We start from the raw sequence: 24,603 nt of genomic DNA on the forward strand, positions 1-24,603 counted from the left end.
TTTACTATGGTTTTCGGGGTCGCCGAATACAAATCTGGCGTCCTTTGACTTTTATCGCGTCGGGTTCAAGGTCATTGGAAGGTCAAATCGAGAGAAAACGGTTAAAAAATCCAAAAAAATACGTTATAGGTTTTTGGAGTGGCTAATTACGAATCTGACATCCGTTGAACTCTATCGCTTCACGTTCAAGGTCATCTGAAGGTCATTTGATGGTCAAATCGAGAAAAACCGTAAAAAATTTTTTTTAAAATATGTTATAGGTTTTTGGGGTCGCTGATTATGAGCCTGGTGTCCGCTGACCTTTATCGCGTCAGGTTCAAGGTCATTTGAAAGTTAAATCGATAACATTTTTTTTCGGCGTTTTCTCTCGATTTGACCTTCCCATGACCTTGAACCTGGCGCGATGAAGGTCAGCGGACCCCAGGTTCGTAATCAGCGACCCCAAAAACCTATAACATATTTTTTTACCGTTTTTTCTCGATTTGACCTTCAAATGACCTTCAAATGACCTTGAACCTGAAGCGATAGAGTTCAACGGATGCCAGATTCGTAATTAGCCACTCCAAAAACCTATAACATATTTTTTTGAAATTTTTACCGTTTTCTCTCGATTGGACCTTCCAATGACCTTGAACCTGACGCGATAAAAGTCAAAGGACGCCAGATTTGTATTCGGCGACCCCGAAAACCATAGTAAACCCGAGCTAACCTCAGAATACATGTTTAAGAGTGTCAAATCTCTCGAAAATACAGTTGGTGGGTACTGGTGTTTCCTATATTTGTAGGGGGTGGGGGTGGCTGGGGGGTGGAGGGTAGTCCGTTTAGCATGCAATCGACTCGGGATACTTATAAGATACTACCATGATTTTTTCAGATTTTTTGGTCCAAAAATAAATTAGGCCAAAAACCGGCCTTACCGACCCTCTCCCTTTATCTTAACCACTTTAAGTGATAACAACCGACTTCACAGTCCAAAATGCTCTAAAAACTTTGGAAATGGGTCCATTTTTCACAAAAATATGAGAATAATAAGAGAGTTAAATATAAAAAAAAAAATTTTGATGAAAAGAAATAGTTTTCATAAAAATAGTTCAGTTTTCAGCCTACAAAGATGCATTTTTAACCAAATGGTCAAATTTCCACTCCAAAAAGACGAATTTTCAAGGAAGAAAGATTAATTTTCAATCTCCTCATCCAAAAGAGAACTCTTTTCAAACAAAAAATATCCAATTTCTACCAGAAAAACTTAATTTTCAAAACAAAAGTAAAAAGAGAAAAAAATTTTAAACAAAATATAGAAATTTAAACCCAAAATGGCCATTTTTCTACGGAACAGTTGAATTATCACCGCAAAATATGCATTTTCAACCAAAAAGATAATTTTCAACGAAATAGTTCAATTTTATTTTAAAGTAATAAAATTTATAAACAAACAAGACGTACTTTGAATAAAGCAGTTAAAACCTTAAGCCAAAAAAAGAGATTTCTACAAAACAGTTGAATTACTAGCTCGAAAATATGAATTATTAACAAAAAAGTTAATTTTTATTCTAATATTTGAATTATCAACTATAAACGATAAAAAAAATCAAACCAAATTTTGAGCAGTTAAATTTGCAGCTAAAGAAATTGATTTTTAAGCAAACAAAATTTGAAACAGAGAGCTGAATCTTAAACTAAAATATGAACTTTTAACAAAGTGAAACAACTTTTAGCCAATTAGTTGGATATTAAACCAAAACACATTAATTCTCAACGAAAAATGTAATAATTGAATTTTTAAATAAAAGCGATCCATTTTCAATCAAATATTTCAAGGTTAGATTTTTGGTTAAGAAAATTAAAAAAATAATACTTTTCAACAAAATAGTTCAATTTTTAACAAAATATTTCTACTTTTGACTAAAAAAGACTTTATATAGTAGAATTTTTAAGCAAGCAAAATGAATTCTGAGCAAAGCTTATAATAGTATCTATCTTTTTCAATTAAAGAGAATTAACTTTTAACCAAAAACAGTCAGATTTTCGTGTTCATTTAAACGAAAGAAGAAAAAAGGAGAAAGTTTCTTGAAAACAAGGGAAAAAGATTTTTTAACAAGGGGAAAAGAGGGGAAAAGGAGAAAGACTGTGAAGTTTGTACAACAGTCATGCAGAATGTTATAAACTTCACCTTTAGTTTACGAAAAATTTCCTGACTCTTTCAGGTTTTCCCTTACGAATTATTAGGTTTTCCCTTTTTCAAAAAAGGATATTAATAAATCCATGATTAATAAAATTATATTCTTCTCTTTATTATCTAATTTTCTTTCGCAAATTATTCATAAAATCAGTCTGTTCTCAAGTTGCCGAAAAGTCTCGTTACACATCCCTATTCCCTATTCAGGGACCGAAAGCCAATATCGGTATTGTCTTCACTCCAGCCATCATTTTACCGTTCTTGCGATGCCTGAATAATTAATAATTCGCTAGTCTCGTTCGGAAATCTTATTTAACGGCTTCAAGGTGAAATTTCGTGAATCCGGCATCGACATGCTAAACGACGTTTTATGACAATAATCATATTTTATGCAAGAAACTGTAATTAAATATTATAAAATAGAATTGTGACGAGACTATCATTTCCTCAAAAGTAATTATAATTGAACTCCCAAAACTCTTCAAAGAATATTAACGATTAATAGTCTCCGATTATTGGATGATTTATGAGTGTCTGCCAGGTGGATGATGTTAAATTACCGGTCTCTTTCATGGTTCGTTTCGTGACTGAACAAACTGAGAATAATAGAGTATCAAAACGAAAACACTTTTAATATTCATTTTAGTACAATCGAATGAAAATTCCCGGTCATATCCGGGTTTTTTTCCCTATAAAGAAAATTTAGAGTTTCATTTAAAAAGCTACACTCAGCTATATTCTCTCAGCGCGATTACAATACACGTCAGATTGAAAATTTAACCGAATGGAACTAACAGTGTCCCATATCTCTTTAACCATCGAGTCGGATTCGACATTCTCTTTGACTGTTAGATGTCGCGGGATGAATGCAAACAAACGATTTACGGTCTAGCTAAAATCTGCTCCATTCGACTAGAATTCGAGTCCAGAGAGAAAAAAAGCGCCCGAGCAGCTTGAACTGCGGAAACAGATTAAGGGACCACTCATAAATGATGTCACGCTTTCTATTGATAGGTCTTATCGAAGGAACGTGACTAAACGTGTCATAAGTGTATGCTCATTTTATGCAACCGGACGTCACGGTATTTCTTTTATATTTTAAAGTTTATATCAAAAGCAATGAACTACAATAGAGTGCATCCTGTACATATTGCTTCATTTCGTAAAAGTGAAACACTTTGTATCATTCGTGATGAAACAGGAAATAAAGATGCAGAATGGATTGACGTTGAAAATATTGAACTAAGCAGTATTTTAAATCAAGAAGATTCTTTACACAGTTCTATTCCCGTTTTTGCTTTATTTTGTATTAAAAATAACTTTCGTAATAAATAATTTGAAATGTAAATTAAAAACATTTTTTAATTTAATTTAAAGATATTTTTCACACAAAAAATTGACCGTGACGTGATGTTTTATTGATAGGTAGATTGAGCGAATCGTGAGAAACCGTCATAAGAGTGATAAATCGTATAAAAATGCTTAAATTTACCGTGACAGCATTTATGAATCGTCCCTAACTCTCTGCATCAACAACTGGACGATCACAAACGTCCTTTTACACCCATAACAATCGCTAGACAAAACAAATGATGATTTCCAATCTATGAAAATTCTGATAAATTCCTGAGAATTAAAATAGCAATGCTTTATAAATGGATAAATAAATGCTTTCCTAATGGATCGTACTTAAATTACGTAACAGCTCTGGGAGAGGGGGGGGTCCAAACAATACGTCACGATTTGTTACGGTAGCGAGGTGGTGGTCCTTCACTCATGTACGTAATTTTTGCGAATTCGCAAATCTTTACCTTGAAGATTACGTTTTTATTTATAAATTTTATTATTTAGTTGAAAATTTATAAATTTTCATAAAAAGACATCCTTTTCAGTTGAAAATTCAATTGCTTTGTTAAAAATTTCGTCTTGTCGGGTTAAAAATTCTTCTCTTTTCGTAGAACATTAACCATTTCTTTAAAAATCATATTTTATTGCTGATAAATCAACTGAAGTCATTTTTGGATGAAAACTTTTTTTTTTTTTATTTTTTCTTTTTGATTTGAAAATTTTACTGTTTTCTTTAAAATTAAATTATTTCCTAGAAAATATATTTTTTATTTAAAATTCCTATTTTTGTGTTGCAAAGACAATTGAAATCTTTTTGGGTAAAAAGTCCATTTTTTTTTTAATTTGTCTTTTTGATTTAAAAATTCAGCGGTTTAAGAGAATTTTCATTTTTCTTTGACAAAAATGCAACAGTTTGGTTGAAAATTTAAGACTCTTGTTAAAAATGCATGCTTTTTGGTTAAAAATTCGTATATTAAGCAAAAATTTAACTTACTGTTTATAATTCTTATTTTGGGGTTAGTTAATTGGAATCTTCTTTGGGTAAAAATTTTAATATTTTTGTTGAGGTGTTTTTTTTCATTCGTCTATTTTAGAAGAAATTTCATATTTCTTGAATAAAAATGCAACTATCAGGTTAAAAATTCAATAATTTTGCTTAAAAGTCATACTTTTTGGTTGAAAATTCTACGACTTTGTTACAAATTAACGATTTCGTAGAAAATGTACTTTTGTTTAAAATTTATATTTTAGTGTTGAAAAATGATTTGAAACATTTTTTGGATGAAAGTTCAACTTAAAAAACCGTCGCTCTTATTAAAAATTCATCTGTTTTAGCACATATTTCATCTTTCTTGGAAAAAATGCAATTATTTCGTAGAGAATTAAACTATTTTGTTAAAAATTCATCCTTTTTAGTTGAAAAAATTCGTCCTTTTAGATTAGAAATTTAAATTTTTTCGTACGAACTTATTTTTTGTTAAAAAATTCATATTTTAATCTTGAAAAGTCACCTGGAATGTTTTTCGGATGAAACTTTAACAATTTTTTTTAACATTTCAAAATTATTTAAAATCTTTTTTTTAAAGAGAAACTTAATCTTTTTTGGGTAAAAATGCATTAAAAAATCAATTTTGTCGTAAAAAATTATTTCCTGTTTAAACATTCATATTTTGATGTTAAGAAATCAACTGAAATCTCTTTTAACAGAAAGTTCAACTTTTTTTCAAAATTTATATTTTTGATTTAAAAATACATCTGTTTTAATGGAAATTACGTTTTATTCTTTATGAAAATGCAACTATTTGGTTGAAAATCCTTCTTCTTTGCTTTACTATTAAACTATTTGTTTAAAGATTTGGTTAAATCCCTTTGTTAAGAAATCATATTTTTTAAGATTTATATTTTTAGTTGAAAATTCATCTCTTTGGTTGAAGGCTGATCTATTTTGTTAAAAAAATAATCTGTTTTAATTGATAATTTAACTGCTTGGGTGAAAATTGTACTACATTGTTAAAACTTGATTGAAATTTATTGTTAAAAAATCTCCTTTTTTAGTAAAATAAAAATAATTTTCTTGGTTTGAAACTTCATTTTTGTTGTGTAGAAAGGCATCAGTTTCGTGGAAAATTAATTTTTTGCTGCAGTCAAATTTGGTTTGAAAGTAAATTTTTGTAGAGAAAATTCGTCTTTTGGCTTGAAGGTCCAACGATTTAGACAAACATTTATTTCTTTCTGGGGTGAAAAATCTTTATTTGTTGAAAATTGGTCTTTTTGGTGTTAAAACTCTTTTTTTTGTATAAATTTCATCTTTTTTTATTGAAATATAAACTATGAGACTTTTTTTGGAATTGATCTTTTGTGGTTGAAAATTTAACTATTATGTTGAAACATTTTTTGTGTAAAATAAACTAATAAATTTGAAAATTTATAATTTGTTCATGATTTGGAATTATATTGACCCTCTGCTATTAAATAAGTTGATGTTTCTCTACATGGGCGTTTTTTGAGTTACATAATTCTCTTTAATTAATTCCTTTATTTTTTATTGTGAATTATTTGCAATTATTCACAAATAATTAGATTTCACGGTATATTTTTAATTCTATAATATTAGAAAACAATTCGAATTTAATTGATAACATTATTTTTTCGTCACTGACAGTTTGTTTGGAAATAAATCACTGAAGAGGAAAAGTCGAAACGTTTGATTAAAAAAGAAAGTTTTTTATTACTGGACCCTAAAGCCGATGTAAAGAAACACCAACTTATTTTAAATGTGTATCTGAAATACTGTTTCATTCCAGTTATAAAAGATTCTAGGTGATCAAGGAAAATGAAAAATTAGTATAGGAAAAACCAGGGAATTTTGAAAGTAAAGTTTTCTCGGCCACCCTGCATAATTCTACTAGCAATAACTAGCAAAAACCATTTCTGGAAACTAAAAATAAAGTACAATAAGGGGCTAGAAATTTTTTGTTACGTTTCGTTACAGGGGGAGGGTAGGGTATTAGAGAGGGCCTATAATCCGTAACGTAATTTAAGTACGGCCCCTAAGGAGGAACTATCGTTTTCTGTAAACAGCACTTAGAAACAAAACGTAATTAATAACCTCTAGAAGGTTTTTAATTTGCAGAAAATTCTTTATCTACTGCTCTTTATTCTGTTTGATAAAGCAAACACGGTTCTCATATAATATTATATCATGCAAAATGTATGACACGTTTCTACTCTGCATATTTAGGATATACGGGATGGATATCACGTTTATCTGTGTGTCGAATCACGCAAAAGTTAAATAAAATGAGTGCCCTCGTTCCGTATAATATTCTGTTGCAAGTTAATTTCCAAATATATTGGAAAATTAATGTTGGATCATATTCCTACCTTTTGGTCGTCCGATTTCAACAGGTGGAGCAACTGCAACTGATACGGCTTCAACATCCGCCACTTCCCCACGATTTTTGACAAAATGCCAGTCGACTCGCAATTTCTTCAGCTTCTCCTAAAATGGCATTATGTTAAGATTACTATTAGTTGAATAATAGTCTTATTTTTAGAGATAAAGTCTGGTATCAATGTATGGAAATCAAAATAAAATATACTAACTTGTAATTCTACAGATACTGATTGCTTGGCAGATTCGCATTCTTTCTCCAAGTTCGTGTAATTTTCCAACACGTCTTTTACTTCCATTTCGCGATCTACGACACTTGCCTAAGAAGTAAATAATAATATTAACCCCTTCGTTGGCAGAGAGAATTCGAAAAAAGTTCCCAAAATGGCAGGAAAATTTGTTATCCTGAAAATGTGTATCCTGGGGTTTTTGGGGTCGCTGAATCTGAATATGAAGTCAAAATTCAGAAATCTAAAATGGTGGATCCAATATTACGGACGAAAATACAAAAAACCGCTTGATTTGGATAAATATTGGTATTCACGGGTTTTTGGGGTCGTTAAACCCGAAAGTGAAGTCAAAATTCAAAAAATTTTAATTTCGGACGAAAATATCCGCCATTTAAAATTTTCGAATTTTGACTTCAAATTCTGATTCAGCGACCCAAAAACCCGTAAGTACCGAGATTGATCCAAATCGAGCCGTTTTTTTTGTATTTTCGGTCACCATATTGTATCCGCCATTTTGAATTTTCGAATTTCGACTTCAGATTCGGGTTCAGCGCCCCAAAACCCCCCGAGTAAGACTTTAATGCAAAATCGGAGTAAGTTAAATAGGGAAAAAGAAGATTGACGCATTTTGTGTCAATGTCACACAGGGCACGGAAAATTTTAACGCATTTTGCGTCAATTCCAACAAGGGGTTAATTTAGGTCTTTTCAGATAATCAATAAGTATTCGCTGTGGGATAAATTTCACCTTCTGAAATCGGCGAGCATAACTGATTACAATCACTCTACCATTTTAAACCATTCATACTTTGACAATTTCCGAAATACGATTTTATAAACTGAAGAATTTGCTATTTTTCCTTAAATTCAGCATTCCAGAATTATAATTTTTTTCAGATTTCTAATTAAGAACAAAAATTTGAGTAGTTTTAATTAATTTCTATTTTTAAGACATTTTATTCCAAATAGTTTTGAAGTTGTACAATAATTTATAACATTTAAAAAAGGTGTCTGAAAAATTCCGAAAATGAAAATATTCTAAATAGGAAATTGCCGACATTATTAAATTGCCGACAATTTGAAAAATACCCGTATAATAAATTTTCCGAAAGCTATTATATCACCGAATTTGAAAATTCCAGATAAGAGAGAATTCCCGAAATAAAATTGAACATGTTATAAAATATCCGACACAATAAAAAGTCTCAATTATAAAAATTCAGAATATAAACACTTAAAAATTACAAAAATATACGTTCATAAAATAAAATTACTTGATTGTTGATCAATTTTGTGATTGTTTAGACTGAGGAATTTCATAATTTGACAATTTCCACATTTTTCGGGATTATTTAGCAGTGCCATTTAAATGTAATTTCCCACTGATTATTTTTCTAAATATTTTAAGATTACACATTGTAATTATTAACTATTAAAGCTATAAAATAAAGAAAATTTGAATTTATGCTTCGAAACCTTTGAAGTTGTCCAATTTTAACAGCTTTATAATTGAATTGGTTCCACTTTTAAAATTTAATTTTCTGTAATTTTTAAAAAATCTTTCCATTAAAATCTTGAAAATTTCAAATGTAAATGGGTCAATTGCGTACGTCTCTAATTTTTAGATTGTTAAAACTTTACCATTTGCAACATGGAACTTTTCTAATTTTGAAGTTTTTGAATAAGTGAAAACTAGGTGTCCACTTTAAAACTATTAAATTTGTACACCAAACATTTAAATTGTTCCAGTTTATAAGTTTTTAAATCGGAATAGATCTACTCACAATGAAAGCTTTATGTGAAACACAAAATTCCTTCGATTTAAAATTTCAACATTCTTTAAAAAAATTTCTAATTGAATTGATTGTATTGACCTATATTAATTTTATTTTAATGAAAAATTAATGTTCACCGAAAATGAAAGTTATTAATCCCTCTATATATTCAAAAATATAATCATTGATCAATATGTAGTAATATTTTAGACTTGAATAATTACCATTATATTATCAATTACTTTGATACTTTCTTGTTGAGGCAATTCATGGGATATGTTAAGCCTCGTTCGTGTTTCCATTACCCACGCCATAACAGTGTCCAAAGTCAAAAGATATTTCTTCAGAGAAGTCAGTTTATTTTCAACGTACTCGCGGTGAGCTGACAGACCTGATTGAGTCTGCAATAATTTTAAAAAAGTATGAGTTAAACTACTACCGTACCATTTACAAAATTACTGTCATTTTCAACCCGAAATTGATTAATAAACGGACACGCTACTGCGATGAAAAACATTTACCTTTTCCATTTCGGCAATCAATTTGTTACACTCTCCCTCCTGTTTGGTAACATTCCACTGATTTTTGACTGTCTGTAATTCCTTTCTGCGATTAATTATTTCCTCTTCCCTGGCCTATTCAAAAAACACATATTTTAAAACAATGTATATATAAATAATTCATTTAATTGAAATCATGATTCTAATTTCACGTTTCCAAGTCAGAATTATAATTATTATTCGCAATAATGTCCTTTTCAAAGTCAGAATTATCATTCATTTGGACAACTTCTTGTTCCAGATCAGAATTATATATCTTTTTTAAAATTCCCCGTTCCATGTTAAAATTGTGTTTCTTTTGGAACATTCACTATTTTAACTCAGATTTTTCATTATTATTCTCAAAAATGTCCTTTTCCAAATCAGAATTATCATTCATTTTTACAATTTCTTGTTCCAGACTTAAATCATCATTCTTTTTAAAAATTCACTGTTCCAAGTAAAAATTATCATTCTTCTCCAAAATTTCCTCTTCCAAGTCAGAATTATAATTATTTTGGAAATTCCCCGTTCCATGTCAACATTTTAATTTTTTTGGAATATTCACTGTGCCAAGTCAGAATTATAATTCTTCTAAAAGAAACTTCCTTTTCCAAGTCAAAATTATGACTCATTGGTACATTTTCTTTTTCCAGATCAGAAACTTTTGTTTTTTTAATTCCCCGTTCCAAGTGAAAATTTTTAATCTTTTGGAAAATTCAATATTTCAAGTCAAAATTATAATTCTTCTCGAAAATTTCCTCTTCCAGGTCAAAATTTTAATTCTTTTTGAAGATTCACTGTTCCAAGACAGAATTATAATTATTGTTCTCAAAAATGTCCTTTTCCAAGTCAAAATTATCATTGACAATTTCTTGTTCCACATCAGAATCATATACCTTTTTTAGAATTCCCCGTTACATGTCAAAATTATAATTCTTTTGGAACATTCACTATTCCAAGTCAGATTTATAATTATTCTTTTCAAAAATGTCCCTTTCCAAATCAGAATTGTAATTCATTTGGACAATTTCTTGTTCCAGACTTAAATCATAATATTTTTCAAAAATTCACTGTTCCAAGTAAAAATTATAATTCTTCTCCAAAATTTCCTCTTCCAAGTCAGAATTATCATTCTTTTTGAAAATTTCCCGTTCCAAGTCAAAATTTTAATTCTTTTGCAGCATTCACTATTCCAAGTCAGAATTATCATTATTCTTCTAAAAAATTTTCTTTTCCAAATCAGAATTGTAATTCATTTGGACAATTTCTTGTTCCAGATTTTAATCATAATTCTTTTTTAAAATTATAATTCTGACTGTTTCAAGTCAGAATTATAATTCTTTTGGAAAATTCGTTGTTCCAAATCCGGATTATAAGAGTTATAATAATTTATTATAAGAATTATAATTCTTCTCGAACTAACTCAAAAACTCTAAACTAACTCAAAACTACAACTAAAAACTATAATAATTCTTTTAGAAATTTCCCTTTTCAAATTCAGAATTACAGTTCTCTCTTCGTAAGTTCTCTGTTACAAATCACAAACATAATTTTCATATTTTTATTTTAAAGCATAAATTAATTTCTGTTTAATTTAGTATATATACTAATTGGCGAATTTAAGTGCCAACCGGATTTAAAAACAATAATAAATTGTTCATTGTTATTTTCGTAACTGAAAGAATAAACTGAGAGTAAAAAAAAGTATCAAAATACTGTTGAATTTCATTTTAGTACAATCAAATGAAAAATCCCGGCTACTTAATCAGAGTGTCAGTCATTTCCCAGACTTTTCCCCGTTGTACAGTCAGGTAGACACCCTGGCATTTGACTAAAATATTTACAAAACGATAAGTTTCAATCAGAACTTATTAACCAAAAATCAAGAAATTAAATTATGAAACAGGTGCATATCACACGAAAATACAAGTTCAAAGCTATTTACGTCTTGGCACATTTCAGTTTGCACAGAGTCAGGAAACTCAAGAGTTATAATTAGAACAAAACACAATTCAAAATTTTCTACATTCTCTCTTACCTTGATCATTGACAATCTTATTGACAAAGATGTATCATCTGACGGATTTGCTGTCGATAAAAGTAAAGTATTTATTTGTTCGATGATATTACGTGCCGCTTCAAATGCTTTCTCACTGCTGCTATTAACTTCTCCTTCCATGGCGATATCCCTTATACGCAAAAAAAATTAGGTCAATTCAAATGTACCTTTTATTGATTAAAGGGGAGACAAAGAGCTTAAAGTTGACTAAAAATGTACATCTTTTATTAACTATCTTCCTTTTAGATCCCAGTCCTTAATATTTTACCATGACCAAGTTGGCTCTCATGGAAATCTTCTCGTTTTATTATTGCCACCTTATTGATTATATATTTACAGACTTAAGGTCTTTTTAAGATGAATTTATTCCGATTACGTTCTCCGCGGCACGAGAGCCAAACTACGACTGAAATAGCTCTATAGTGAGAATCTCGTCTTCCTGATAATATTGTCTCTATAATACGCTGAACGTGTTCTGTATACATGTAAATCAAATTACCGCGAAAATATCTAACAGGGAACAGTTTTACTACCTCTAAATGATCAGCGAAATCATTCAAAAGTAATATACATACTCTATGGACTTTCAATTCGTGAATAACATTTAACATGAATACCCAATTTTAAATTATTAAAAACTCATCAATAAAAGCAATCTTTTGTGCTTAGAAGCATGGGTTTTTTGTGGCGCATAATATAAATTCAACTTACTTCTCTTTATAGGTCTTTAATTCATTAATAAGTCGCTGCCATCGATTTTTCAAATCCTCAACCAAATTTTGAAGGTCTTTTACATCTTCCCTCGTGGATCTGTTCACAATCTCTGCAGTTGAACTTGAAATGTTGTTCATGGTTTTCTGCATTTTCATTACTTCTTTCTCCAACTCTAAAGCTGCAACTTTACTTCCCTGCGAGTGTGGCTCTGACTTCAACTTCTTCACCATCTCTTCGGTTTTTTCGAGACACTCGGCAAATTTAGAGGAAATATTCTGCAACTCTCTCCATTTTTCGATGCACTGAGACCAACGATTATTCCTTTCAAGATAATTTCGATTGACATCTTGCCACTCGTCTTTTAGTTTCTCAGAAAGACGCTTGATCTGATCTTCTTGTTCTTTCCTCGCATGTGGCTCGATACTCTCGTAAAGGAAAACCATCTCTTCAATGCTTGGCTTCAATATATTCAATGCATTTGCGATCTTTTTTAGGCACTCCTCTTGATTTGCGAACAATTCGTAGTCTTTCCCGCTCAGAGGCATCGCATTTAAAGATCTCGATATTGTTGATACGGCTTCTCGCAGTTTGTTGCATCGTGTAAGGTATTCTTGAATAGAAATTCTTCCCACATCCTGTGAAATGGCAAGATGACAAAATTAACTATAATTGTAAATTTATAATTTTAGAATAAACACGATAATATTAATCATTTAATAATATCCCGGGTTCTGGCTGACTTATAAGATAAAAAATCAAGTTAATAGTGGCATCAATTTTTGTTAATAGTAGCAAAATATTGGCATTCATTTGTTTAAATAATAAACTTGTAATATAAGTCACACAAGCAATGGAAATTTTGAAAAATTTCTCGCAATGGGAAGACAGAGTAAACTTTTTAGATAAATAACTTAAATTTGAAAAATTTTTGGTTTTTTAATAAATAAAATGAGATAAAACGCTGTACGTACATAGATGCACATATAATATTAAATGATATGAAGTAACTTGAATTTTCTTCTATGTGACCTAAAATCCTATGAATATACCAATTATATTTGCACAATCGAAATTCATTATTAAAACTATTCCATTTTTTTAAGTTATAAGACATACACAAATTGAACACACAAGTATTGTAAAGAAATTTCATAAAATTATACTAGTAATTCTGCATTCTAATTCCTATAGAGATATTTGGAATTTCTAAAAGACTTCATTGAATAAATTCTAAGATTAATTTATAGAAGAGCTATTTTGATATTTTTTGGTATGAAATGTTTTTTTCAATTTATTATACTAGAGTTGCTACAGAATTTCAATTTACAAATTGCAGGCCTTTTCCAGATATTTTCCAAGGCGACTTTTTTTTAATTTCAAAAATCAAGCTGACGATTACATTTAAAAAATATTAAGAGAATTTTGTTAGGAGAAAAATATAATTGACAAGGAATGAAAGTAATTAAGCTATAATTTTAAATATGTTCAAAGACAAAGAAAATGCCTACGTACTTTAAATTATTTTTAAATAATTAGCCTCCAGTTTTACGGAGGCCCATATCTGAATTATTCTTTAATAAAACTCAAAAGGATTGACGGAATTAATAAATTTCCTTTAAAGACAATAAATTTAATTTTAAAGTGATTTTAAATCCCGGAAATGGCTATATACTTTAAATTATCCAAAATTACATTAGTTTCTGATTCAGACACCCATATCTGAATAATTTTGCAATAAAAAGATTGATAGAAAATTTGCAATGTTCTGTCTTTCGAATCCTTGATATTTGAATTCTTATTAAATGTGAGTGATTTCTAATTTGAGCTATTCTCATAATAGAAAACTTTGAAATATGAAATTTTTTATGTTAACCCTTATTGGCCCAATTTGTCCGTTTTTGTCCGTCAACTTTAAGCACGGACAACTTTCTTAATTATGCTGGAAAAGATCTAAAAATTTATCGGCAAGTTTTTCAAGTGTGTTCTTTCAGAATATGAACCGAAAATTTCGAAAAAAAACCACCCCTTCTCACCCTATTTTTCAAGTTAAAAAAAGAAACGTGATTTTCTGAGGTAATTTTTTTAAATCGCATCTTCGATGCAAAAGAGGTCTTAAAAATAGCTAAAATCACAAAAACTCCAGCTCAAAATGTCATAATAATAAAGTGATACACACAAAAAATTCATTTTTCATCATTAAAGAGTTTTAAGACCACCCCTAAAATAACATATTTACGAAAAATGGCTATTTTACGGATTGTTCTGAAAAAAATTGTTTCAGCTTTTGAAAAAAGGTAAAAATGTGCCCCCATAAATAAGGCCCAAAAGGGTGAAAATCAGCAGTTTTTCAAAAATACTATTTTCAATACCAAAAAATTGCAAATAAATTTAATTCTAAAAATAAATAAAAGTTGAGTTAGGTTGAAATTCTTTAAATCGGTAGAATTTGATTCACGTAGAATTTTATTTTAATGATTTTTTGATAAACATGTTCGAAATTTTTGTATGTGCTTGCGTATGGAACATATTTAGCCATTTCTTCAATAAAAATGTTTCCAATTTTTACCGCGTGGAGGTAGAAGTTTATAAAGAACCTTTTTTTGTTTGTTTTTTTTATTATTTTATATTCCTTTTTTTATTTTTTTTATTTTCAGAAAAATCCGTAAAATGGCGGTTTTTTGTAAATGAGTTATTTTAGGGGTGGCCGTACAACCCCTATATAATGAAAAATGAAATTTCTGTGCGTATAGCTTTATTATTTGGACATTTTGAGTCGGAGATTTTGTGATTTTATCTATTGTCAAGACCTCTTTCGCATCCCCCATTTAAAAAAAATACCTTAAAAAATCACGTTTCTTTTTTTAAATCTAAAAATAGGGTGGGAAGGGTGGTTTTTCGAAATTTTCGGGTCTTATTCTGAAAGAGCACACTTGAAAATATTTGCCGATAAATTTTTAAATCTTTTCCATCATAATTAACCAAGTTGTCCGTGCTTAAAGTTGACGGATAAAAAACGATAAATTGGGTCAATAAGGGTTAATAGAACAGTAATGCATTATTTAGCATTATCTATTATTGAAACCATTCACATTCAATTTTCAGCTTTTTAAATTTTTAATTCCTTCTAATTTAACATTTCATACTGTTAAATGTGATTAAATAAAACTGTGTGAATTTGTTCACTTTTTAATAATAGGATTTTAAGTTATTCAATAACGAACGTTTTCAACTTTAAAATCTTTAACCAGTACATGTTACAAATTAAAATTGCACAATTTTAAACGATTTTTCTTTAAAAAAGTTGAAAAAATGTCATACAATCCGAAGCTTAGGAAATAAAGAATAAACGAATTTAAAATATTTTTAATTAATTTTTCTATATATTAGCCTTTCGGTTATTTTTCGATTAGGTACTTGAGATAGTAGACATGTAATTTTAGCCAATCAGCAAAGAAATTCGAAAATATGTTCAAAAGGAAAATAAATAAATAGTGGCATCAGCGATCAATTACGAGAAAATCATAGCATTAATGACATTTTTCCATAAGTGACAAAAATAGGGGCATCGCTTTAAAAAAGTTTCAAATAATATCAATAGTGGCATGAGTCCGAGCCCTGAATATCGAAAGCACAAGAATGAACAATTTAAACTGCGCTTTTAAACTTTCTTATTGTAAGAAGAGAAACTTACCATTTCAACTTTCTTATCGTTGACAAGTTTGTCCTTGTCTTTGCTGCCACTGAATCTCTTAAACTGAGTACTGATTTCTTGCCACTTGCTATTGATTCTGTAGCGCATGTTCTCAGAATGTGAGATATTCAATCGTTTCAAATCATTGCCCAGATCGTTCAATCGTTGAATCTGTTCCTGTCTGGCATCAAATTCTTCAGTAAAGGATTCCAATTGACCTTCGTAGTTGTTAGCTTGCTCCAACTTCAACGGCGCATCTCTGAACCAATCTTCAAGTTCTGCAACTAATTTATTATACTGTCGTAATGACTCTTCCGCTTTCTGTGCTTGCACTCTCCTCGATTCGGTTTCCGTCATAACTTGGTGCCATTTACTTCTCAGCTTATCTTGATGTTCCTTCTTTATCTTTTCAGCTCTTGCTGGATCAGAGACGTGAACAGTCATAACTAATCCATCGCCTCTGCTAATTAGACTTGCTGCATCCGGTGCAAGGCAACTTACTTCGCTCTTAATCAGCTAAGAGAAATAAGGAAAATTATTCATGAAATGTCACATCTCAACAGTTAATTAATAAATGGGGGATATAAGAAGCAGGCTTCGAAATCTGGTGTAATTTTGGCAAGAAAACTTTAACAAACCTCGAGACGTTTGGAGGGATCCTTCTCATTATTAACTGCACCAATCGTCATTAACATGACATCCATCCTTCGCAGCATTTGTTGAGCAAACTGCTCAAAATTAAGAATATCTCGCTCTAAATTTGCCCGTGACAATCCACCAGATGATCTTGGAAGTCTTCTTTCACCAAACATCTTCGAGTCTCCTTTACTTAGTAAAGGATCACGAAACTGGTCAAGCTTAGCCTATGAAAACAGATAAAAACAATCAAAACCTACAAAATCTCTCAACAAACAATAATAATTCATGAAGCGGCAGTGATTTACGCTAGCATACGAATGCACTCTTAGTCCTGCACTACTTGATTCATGAAAGCAGAAAGCTTTCCTCATTACCTTATCCAAAAGGTGTTCATCGTATTCGTCTAAATTAGCACTTTCTCCTTCCGAACTGGAGCTACCAACCTCAACTTCCGTATCATCGGAAAATATCAGAGCGTCATCCGTTTCTTTATCACTTCCATAAAAACTCTCGCAGTCTTCAATTGCATCCTCCGAAAGTAAACTTCCTATTCGCTTCGATAAAGGTGTTCTCCCTGCGTTATAGTCTCTATTAATTTTAACATCTTTCACTCCATTTGAACTCCCACTCGCTTTTTTCTTCGTCCCAGTACCTTTTGCATCCAGTAAAAGACATTCAGCTTCTTGCTTTTTATTAACTCTATCGGAAATTCGAAATCTTGTTGTGGAAGTAGAGGGTTTTGTCGTAACCAATTTGTCACTTGTATCCCAAGATTCTTTCTTTAATATCGGTACCAGTTCTCTCTTACCACGAACTTCCGCAGGATAATATTGCGAACCAGGAATTTTCATACGATTCTCTTTCTCTTCAGCATCAGTATCAGCTGATTCAGGTTCTGTTTCCGTATCTTCTAAAATTTCAACTCTCTCAACAACTTGCGGTACTTGTTCAACGCTTACATTTGCTCGAGGCAATACAACTCGATCATTGGCTGATGCGACTGACTTCACTATTTCCATTTCCTTTATTTCAACCACACGAAAAGAATTTGGCTCTCGTAAACCTTGCCCTTCTGCGGCTTTGAGCGTATTCGTCGAAACTTGAGAAAACAGTTTGCTGTTCTTTGTTAGGAAAAATTCCTCATCCATAACATTTGCATCCGACTCGGAAGATTCGGAGGAAGATTCATCAGACTCACTCACTTGTAACTGGGAAGTCTGTACAACATCAGGAATTGAACTCATGTCTAGTCTTCTTCTAACTGTTCTGCTCACATCAATGACTGTACCCTTCAATTTGTCTGCTTTAGCTGATGATTTTCTACTCCGATGAGGAACATCGATAGGTGAACTTTTGGGAGTCGCAGCTTGTTTTTGCTGATTGTAATCGAAAGTAGGATTGAGATATCCTATACCATACATCTCATCGTGCTCGTCTATCAGTTTACTTTCATTTTGAGACGCTAATTCTTCTTGTCTAGATTTGCCTAATCCGCAATTGTCTCTCCCCTTGGACTCGTTCATGTTACTTTTAATCAATAAATTATCAGTGATCTTGTGGACCCATTCCTGCGAAAACATGATTCATAACTGCAATTTTCATAAAGCTTTTGCAATTTCACAACAAACTGTTAGATGAAGTAGCAGGTTAATGAAATGACAAAAGGAAACCAGGCCAGGAAGAAATTAACAATGCATTTCACAGTGCGAACGAAACCGACTTGCGTTCGTCCATCCGACACCAATGCAAATTTTTTTATTTATATAGTACTGTCTTCAACCAAATTACTTTCCAGGATAATATTCATTATATTTATTGTGTTTATGGTCTTCCGTAAAGAGTTTTATGATTGTGGTGGTCGAAGGGGAGAGACATTACCACAGTTTGTGTTGGTGCTACGAATATTCATTCAATCCTGCCACCAAACCTTGCGACAATCTCGTGCGAATATAATATTTACATAGGTGTGTGCAATCATGTATAAGTTGCTTAACTCAGAAGCAGAAGACACCTCTTGGATAAAAAAAGAGTACTCCATAACAAAAGTGCAAACGTATTTAACGTAACTCGCGTTTTTTATCTTAATTGGTGTATTATTACTTATTCGGAAAGGATTCAAGCATTAAAAATCAATCTTACTAATTATGTTGATATTTTCTCATAACAGATTAGTATGTTACGAGCCAATATACCTGGACTGTGTTAATTCGTTTAATGTCCGCAGAGTGTCGATTCAGAGGGATTTAATTACAGATGTAACATTTTAATTTTATAATTTATGGAAAATGACACATTTGAAAAATAATTAATTAAGCTCCTTAAAAACAACAAAATTATATATTTTAGAGACTCGCTATGATTTTTAATTTCCGATCAATTTTTCGTATTTACAATTAAATGTCCATGTCTAAACCAAACCTATAATTCTTTTGAAAAGTTCACTGTTCCAAATCAGAATTATAATTCTTCTCGAAAAATACATCTAGCGAGTTAGAATTATAATTCCTTTAGAAAATTCTTTCTTACAGATCTGAATTATATTTGTTGCGCAAATTCTCTCATTCAATTCAGAATTACAAATAATTGCTTCGGAAAATTTTCTGCCCCAACTCAAAATTATAATTACGCTTGAAAATTTCCTCTTCCAAGGCAGAATTATAATTCTTTAGAAAATTCCTTGTTCCAGATCTGATACATATTTTTTAGAAACTTTTTTAATTCAATTCAGAATGACACATAATTGCTCCGAAAAATTCTCTGAACAAACTGAAGATTATCAGTCTGTTCAAAAATCGCTGTTCAAAGTTAGAACTTTAATCATTCTTTCGGGCATTCCCTTTTCAAATTGAAAATTACAAAATCTCCTTCTGCCAATCCTAATCAATTATAATATTAATTTTAGTAATACCGAAAAAAATCCTAATCACAGAATCAAACTCCGGGTTTCCTGGTTTCACGGTCAGATAGACACCCTGATTAATAATATTCTCATTTTTTCCTGATCTGAAACAACGCTCTGATTCTTTCAGAGTGGCCGTTTTATTTAAAGAGAAATATTCTCGGTCAGTTTCCGATTTTTTCCCAGTTCCAGAAGATTTTTCACGGCCAATGATATTTCAAAATCGAACATTAAATCTAAAAACTTGTTTAATTCAATAATTTTGTATTGAAATGATGAATAATATACGCCTGAAAATCGAAGCTACTAACGCTTTTCAACTGAACAGTTTTTAATTGAATGCAGTTAAACATCCAAATTACAGATTTTAAACTTTTATAAATTGTAGAGGTGAAAGATTCAGATTCAGTTCCAAAAATGTAAATCGACGTTATCAATTTCAATGCTCTAAACTAAAGAATCAATCAATAAATTTAAAAATGTTCAAAATTGTATTATTTCAAGCAATTATAAATTCTAATTCCAGTTCAGAATTGGTTAAAAAATGAAAATTCCCTGTTTAAATCCAAAATTTAAATTCTTTTCGGAAAATTCCCTTTTCAAATACCGAATTTTAATTCTTCAGGAAAACTCTTTATTTCCACTCCGAAAACAAATTCGTTTACAAAAATCCCTGTTAAAATCACGAATTTTAATTCTGTTCAAAAATTCTCAATTTCAACTAAGAATGAGAATTTTTTGAAAAATCCTCTGTTCCAATTCATAATTGAAATTTTGTTCGATAATACCTCTTTTCAACCTAGAATTATTATTTTCCGTTTCAACTAAGAATTATAATTTTTTTGTAAAATTCCCTGTTCTAATTCATAATCTTAATTTTTATAGAAAATATTCCGTTTCAACTTAGAATTAGAACTCATTCTTTAAAAAAATTCCCTTTTCCAGCTCGGGATTTATTTAAATTTTCAAATTCCCATTTCCAAGACAATTTATAATTCTTTTGGATAAATAGCAGTTTCAACTCAGAATTGGTTAAAATTAAAAAATTCCCTGTCTTAACTCAGAATTAGAATTACATATATAAATTTGTAAGAAATTGGAAGTTCCCTGTTCAAATTTAAATTTAAATTAAAGAAATTTTCCATTCATTTTTTTTAATTTTGTCAATGATTATAAATCTTTTAAATAATCAAAATTCTTAAATAGCTTCAAAATTTTTTGTTCCAAATCTGCCAAAATCTATATTTGATTTAAAATTAGGCCACGGCCTGTTTGCACTGAAATTTGGGTTTGAATAGTCGGATTTTGTCTGCACGCGTAGACACTTCGTTTCAATTAAAATTGTTACGTTCAAAGTTGAGTTTCTTTTGTTTTCAAATTGCATGGTTTAAAAATATAATGTTTTAGAGTGGAATTATATTTTTAATTAATCATAAAAATATCATAAATATATTATCATGAAGTTATTTTAAAATTAAAAATAGTTTATAAAGTTTTAATAGGGCATTCACATTTTTTCAACTAATAAGATTTTTCAATTGAAACAGTTAAATTTCCAAATAAAACAAAAACATTAATTGATTTATATTCACAGTTGCTCAACTAAAAATGTTTTTAATCAAAAATATTTAAATTTAAACGCTCCTAATTTTTAATTTTTTAAGTCTTAAAAACTGCATTTTAAGATTCTTATATTGAAATGTACGCTTAAAAATTAAAAATCTAAAACGGAAAATTTTCAAAGTGAAAGATTTTCGAATTACGCATTCTAAACTGAATGATATCATAATTGAAAAAGATCAAAATTAAAGCAATTACTTACAAAACGGTTCAAGTCAAGGTTGGAGGGGTTTTATCTTCTAAAAATTTGTAACATTTTCGGGCAAAAAATAAATTCACGGTCATTTCCCGGTTTTCCCGCGCTCATAAAATTCCCGGTTATTTCCCGGTCCAGTGGCCACCCTGTTCTTTGACTTAGAAATTGACTTTAAAAATTTTATTTTTAAAATTTTAGCATTTATGGCCGTGTACTTGTGAAATACAGAGGTAATTTTTCAATAATTGTCAATTTGTTTAGAATAATGATTTGTTACATAAGCGAAAGCAGGTTTCAACTCCTTAAAAGCATACTGCTGTAATTGTTAACTCAGCCACAATAACAGTGTTATTATTTGAAATAGATCCGCAAATAAAACGCAAAAGCTTTGCTTATGGAAGCCCATAAATAATTGATAATAAAATATGGAGAAATTAGCAGAAAGGATTCCCTCGTAGAGAATCAAGTAATCATAAGTTTAGTCTGAATGCGAGGGTGCGTGTAATATCAGAAATTTCAAACTGTTAGATATACGTAATGGTACTGTAAAGCACAAGCATTACATATATTATACAATTGTTACAATCTAAAAGCGGGATAACAGCAAATGTTAATTAACAAGCAAAAGAAGGCAGCGTCTTATGAAAAACTTTATTTTTGCACAAAATTCAAAGTCCTTGTTAAAATTACACAATCTCTAAACTTACCTGAATTCTTCTCGAGATTTCCTCCCATTTCTCACAAACTTCAGCGACTTTAGGATAAAAGGAATAACGTTGCAGCTGTGTTACTTTGGTCTTTGTCTCAATCATTTCATTCTGTATAGCCTGCATCAAAGTAGAAAGACAAAATTTAGAAACACTCAAAACAAATATTAGATTCTGTAATGAAAAAATTAATTTAAAAAATACCTTGCACTGCTCAAAATGAGACTGATTTAGCTGTTCTATTGATGTTCCGTCAAGTCGCTTAAGTTTTTCATCTATTTGGTGTAGCCAAGCATTAATTTCGTCGACATTTGGCTCCTAGAAATTAAAAACTTCGAGTTAAAAACTACAGGGTGGCCTTTTTAATCGAAGAAAAAAATTCTCGGTTATTTCCCGGTTTCTTCCCGTTTTTCCCGATTCGGAAACATTGTTCACGATGAATGAAATTCAAAAAATCAAACTGTATTCTAAACATTTTTCCAATTCAAAGTGAACAGTGTTACATGAAATTCAAAAAAACTACAAATTTTAGAACTTTAATCAATTATAGAGTTCAAACATTCAGATTAAGTTCCAAAAATATAAATCCACGTTAACATGTTCAATATTCTAAATTAAAGAATCAAGCAATGAACTTTTAAAAAGTTCAAAATTATATTATTTTAAGTAATTTTAAGATAGACACATTAAAAATTGAAAAATAATTTTTGTTAACTTAACAGTTCTTACATTAGAAGGTTAATTATTTTCAAATTAAATAGTTTAGGCATCCTTGAAAATCTTTAAAATTTTATTTATTAGAAGATCCTGCAAATTTATTTTAAAAAATATATATAAAACTTGAATTTATAAATAAGAATAAAATACCTGTCATCTGCAGACAAAAATTAGAGTAATTTTAAGAGATATTTAGAAGTTTTAAAAAGATTCGAATTAAATATAGAACTTGAAATGATTTCAAATATTTTTAACGAAGTATGTGTACCGACAAACTTCGGCTATTCGTACCAAAATTTTGGTGCAAATACTTACAGCCGAGTTTAAAAGAAAATGTACATTTTTGCTGACTTCAAACAAAAAAATGATAAGCTTTTTAAGAATTTTGAAAGACTTCCAAAGAATAAAAACATTTTCTCAATATTCTTAGGAAAATTGAAAATGATTTTTTATTTTGAAAAATTATTCTAAGGACAAGTTTAAAAAGATTTTAAGAAATTAAAAAAATTATCAAAAAAGAACCTGGTAGATTTTTAATATATTTTTTTTAATTTACAGGATTTTCCAAAAATTGTAGGAAAAATTCGATTAATTTTAAAACGTATTTAGAAGTTCTGAAAAAAATGTTAACACACTTCGTTTAGATTACTCGAAATCATTTCAAGTTTTTAATTAATTTTGAATCTTTTCAAGAACTCTAAATATCTCTTGAAATTACTCAAATTTTTTCTACAAATAATAAGTGTTCAATTATTATTTATACGAGAAAATTTAACAATTTCACTTTCATATTTAACGTTTTTTAAATAGGAAAATTAAAATTGTAACCCTAAAAGTTGAGAAGCTCTTCGAAATTCTAGAGATTGAATGCTTTCTGTGTAAAACAATTGAGTTTTAAACTGTTTTCTTTCAAATATTTGATTTCAAATTACTTGTCTTAAATGAGCTGTAAATTACTAGTATATATTAAATACTTATTCTTTTTATAAATGAAAAGTTTCAAATTAAATGGGTAAAAAATTGAATAACTTAGACTCAAACAATATTTTAAATTTAATAAAAGCCTTTAATTACGACTACATTATTATGGAGTTATTTTTAAGTTGAAAATAGTTTATAAAGTTTCAAATGCACGCTTACATTCTTTAATTGCTAAAAAAATTAATAGAAGTAGCATAATAATAAATTTAATTATTTAATTTAATATAAAAAATAATATAAAGGAGACCTAAAACTCTGAATTAAAAATAATTGATTGATAAATCATGAAAATTCTTATTAGGAAAAATTATTTTCATTTTTTATTTTAGGAAATCCTGCAAATTTGAAAATTTTCCTTAAAAAATTTGGATGTGTCAGTAATAAATAAACATTTATTATTTGTAGAAGAAATTTAAATAATTTTAAGAGATACTTAGAAGTTTTGTGAAGATTCAAAGTTATTTGCAACTATTTCCAACTATTTCCAAATATTTGCATATATTTTCCAGTGAACTTTGAAAATAATTGTTCATTTTGAAAGATTATTTTAAGAGAATATTCGAATGATAATTTTGAATCATTCAAAAACGCACTTACAAATTAAACATTTTTCAAATACAACAATTGAGATCGTAACGTTCAATGTTTAAAGTCTCTTCGAAAATTTAACGATTTCAGACTTTCAATATCAAACAATTAGGTTTAAAATTGTTTACTTTGAAATATTTGGTTTTAATTTACTCGTCTTAAATTAACATGTAAATATTGCTAAATATTCAATAATTACTATTTTTCTTAATTAATAGATTGCAAATTGAATGGGTTAAAATTGAACATTTTAGACTGAAACAATATTTTAAGTTAAAGAAAATCCTTTAATTACGAATATACTATTATGAAATTATTTTTAAGTATAA

General features: G+C 29.5%; 1 protein-coding gene across 3 annotated transcripts in view; it reads right to left on the minus strand.

Moving 5' to 3' along the window:
• The window catches only part of LOC117169703 (dystrophin, isoforms A/C/F/G/H), a 747,733-nt gene that overhangs the window by 654,585 nt on the left and 68,545 nt on the right, over window positions 1–24,603 (minus strand). For 2 of the 3 annotated variants that reach the window (XM_033356199.1, XM_033356198.1), the window contains exons 22-32: window positions 22,193–22,306; window positions 21,989–22,108; window positions 16,941–18,134; window positions 16,566–16,790; window positions 15,928–16,443; window positions 12,234–12,871; window positions 11,502–11,652; window positions 9,443–9,556; window positions 9,146–9,322; window positions 7,130–7,237; window positions 6,908–7,025 (exon numbers count right to left, since the gene is read on the minus strand). In XM_033356199.1, the coding sequence (XP_033212090.1) occupies window positions 6,908–7,025; window positions 7,130–7,237; window positions 9,146–9,322; window positions 9,443–9,556; window positions 11,502–11,652; window positions 12,234–12,871; window positions 15,928–16,443; window positions 16,566–16,790; window positions 16,941–18,134; window positions 21,989–22,108; window positions 22,193–22,306 (3,475 nt within the window). The remainder of the gene's footprint in view (window positions 1–6,907; window positions 7,026–7,129; window positions 7,238–9,145; window positions 9,323–9,442; window positions 9,557–11,501; window positions 11,653–12,233; window positions 12,872–15,927; window positions 16,444–16,565; window positions 16,791–16,940; window positions 18,135–21,988; window positions 22,109–22,192; window positions 22,307–24,603) is intronic. The other variant, XM_033356200.1, reaches the window with a different exon arrangement.

Source organism: Belonocnema kinseyi, chromosome 3, assembly GCF_010883055.1.
Source record: "Belonocnema kinseyi isolate 2016_QV_RU_SX_M_011 chromosome 3, B_treatae_v1, whole genome shotgun sequence".
In the NCBI taxonomy this organism is placed as follows: domain Eukaryota; kingdom Metazoa; phylum Arthropoda; class Insecta; order Hymenoptera; family Cynipidae; genus Belonocnema; species Belonocnema kinseyi.